Below are 1,899 nucleotides of genomic sequence, written 5' to 3'. Positions count from 1 at the left end.
TATATAGGTCGTCCTACGTACGACTACATATATATATATATATATATATATATATATATATATCATCGTGTACAAATGTGCTCAGGCCGTCCCCTCGCCTTAGCCACGGCCGTATGTACTAGAACAAACGCTCTCACGAAAATCAGTATATATCTCCTAACTTCTATTCCCATCACGTTCACATGAATATACCGATCTACTTTCCACATTCCGAGACTGTGCGATGATCGCGATGTAAAACACATCAGGTATAGACCCATATACCCCTCACGCACTATCCACTTAACAATATTTTCGAACAAGCATCCCCCCCCCAAAAAAAATTCCAAAAACTTGCTTTCCAGATCTCTTCTCCAAAATCAAACCATTCCCGCATATAAACAAAGACCTACTTTCCAGATTCTGCACCCTTGTAGTGATCGCAGTATATGTACACATCAGGTATGAACGTGTTCAGCAGGCCCCTGGCCTTATCCACGACTCTATTGGCCGTCTGTGGAGACATACGCGTTGAGTATACCGTTCCTCGGATCCGTTTAACCATCCCAGGATCACCCCACTGAAGCGGGGTGAGAGCCTTGACAACCGGACATTGGAAGTTAACCTCACCCCCACCCAGCGGAGGAGCCCCTCGAGCATTTACTTTGAGCACAACGCTGTCGTCGACGCCAAAGCGTTTCAGCAATGGTAGGGATACGGTGCGCAGGATGTCGACACTGGGGTCGATGTCGTCGTTCGTTATACCTGAAGCAAACGTTTGTGTGTGCCATGTTTTAGTGTGTATATATGTAATTAAGTTTGTGAGTGTCGGTAGTCTGGTCGATGTCATAGTTGAAACTACTTGAGCACACGAGTGAGTGATATATTTTAGTGTGTTTGTGTATAGGGTTCTGAGTGTAGTAATCGAATCGATCGTCGTTTTTTATACCTGAACAAACGAGTCTGTATACGTATATAGGTTTGTGAATGTAGAAATCTGAGTGTAAAAATCGGAGTATTTTGCATTTTGTGTATATATTTGTATTCTAATATGTATACGTGTATGTATATATATTTGTGTACGCATGTGTATGTATACCGACCCCGAATACGTCGAAAGAAAGAAAAAGTGTATGTGTGAGTGTGTATGTATAGATGCTAAGACAAATACATACCCAAATGTATATGTACATGTATATGTATATGTATAAGTACATACGTATACAAGTACTTGTACGTACATTCACCGACATCACAACAAACATACCAGTAAGAGTGAGGTTCAAGTCTGATTTGGCGAAGGGTGCCAAGGCAATGATGGGCTCGAGAAAGTATCCGATAGCTCTGCTGGTCCCACAGTCGTGTTCGATCTTGCGTCTAATAGACAGCACTCCTGGGCGGAAAAGCAGGCTTGTGCCCGTATAGCCGATTTCGATTAAACTACCATTAGTTAATTTATCCATGAGTCGGAGGAACGTCACTTCATAGTCTGCGAGAGTGTCGTATGATAAAACAAAACCAGGTGTGAGATGACATGCATGGCTTCATAAACAAGCTTATTACCAGGAACTTCTATTAAACAATAACATCGCAAAGTTACCATTCTCTTATGGCTTGGCTTCTATTTGTGTGTTAGGCTTTTGCATTCTACGCAATGTCCACTTCAGTATCTAGCCATACAAACAGTATCAGTAGTATCTCATAATAATAAAAACGATTTCCGCCTACACAAAAAAACATATATACAAACACACACACATATATATATATATATATATATATATATATTATATGCGTGTGTGTGTTTGTTTGTATGTATGTATGTATATATATATATATGTATACGCATGTATGTATATATGTGAGTGTGTATCTGTATATATATATATATATATATATATATATATTTATATATATATA

General features: G+C 39.3%; 1 protein-coding gene across 1 annotated transcript; it reads right to left on the bottom strand.

Annotated features, from left to right (window-relative positions):
- Positions 1 to 388: 388 nt before the first annotated feature.
- On the bottom strand, positions 389 to 1,442 carry SARC_08059 (18S rRNA biogenesis protein RCL1; the record flags this gene model as incomplete). The annotated part of the gene is made up of 2 exons (XM_014297975.1): positions 389 to 744; positions 1,247 to 1,442. The coding sequence occupies 2 exons, from the start codon at positions 1,440 to 1,442 to the stop codon at positions 389 to 391; spliced, it is 552 nt and encodes a 183-aa protein (XP_014153450.1).
- Between the last annotated feature and the right edge of the window lie 457 nt (positions 1,443 to 1,899).

The sequence above is a fragment of the Sphaeroforma arctica genome (genome assembly GCF_001186125.1).
Source record: "Sphaeroforma arctica JP610 unplaced genomic scaffold supercont1.688, whole genome shotgun sequence".
NCBI classification, from domain to species: domain Eukaryota; class Ichthyosporea; order Ichthyophonida; genus Sphaeroforma; species Sphaeroforma arctica.
This window is presented reverse-complemented; position numbering and strand designations above follow the sequence as displayed.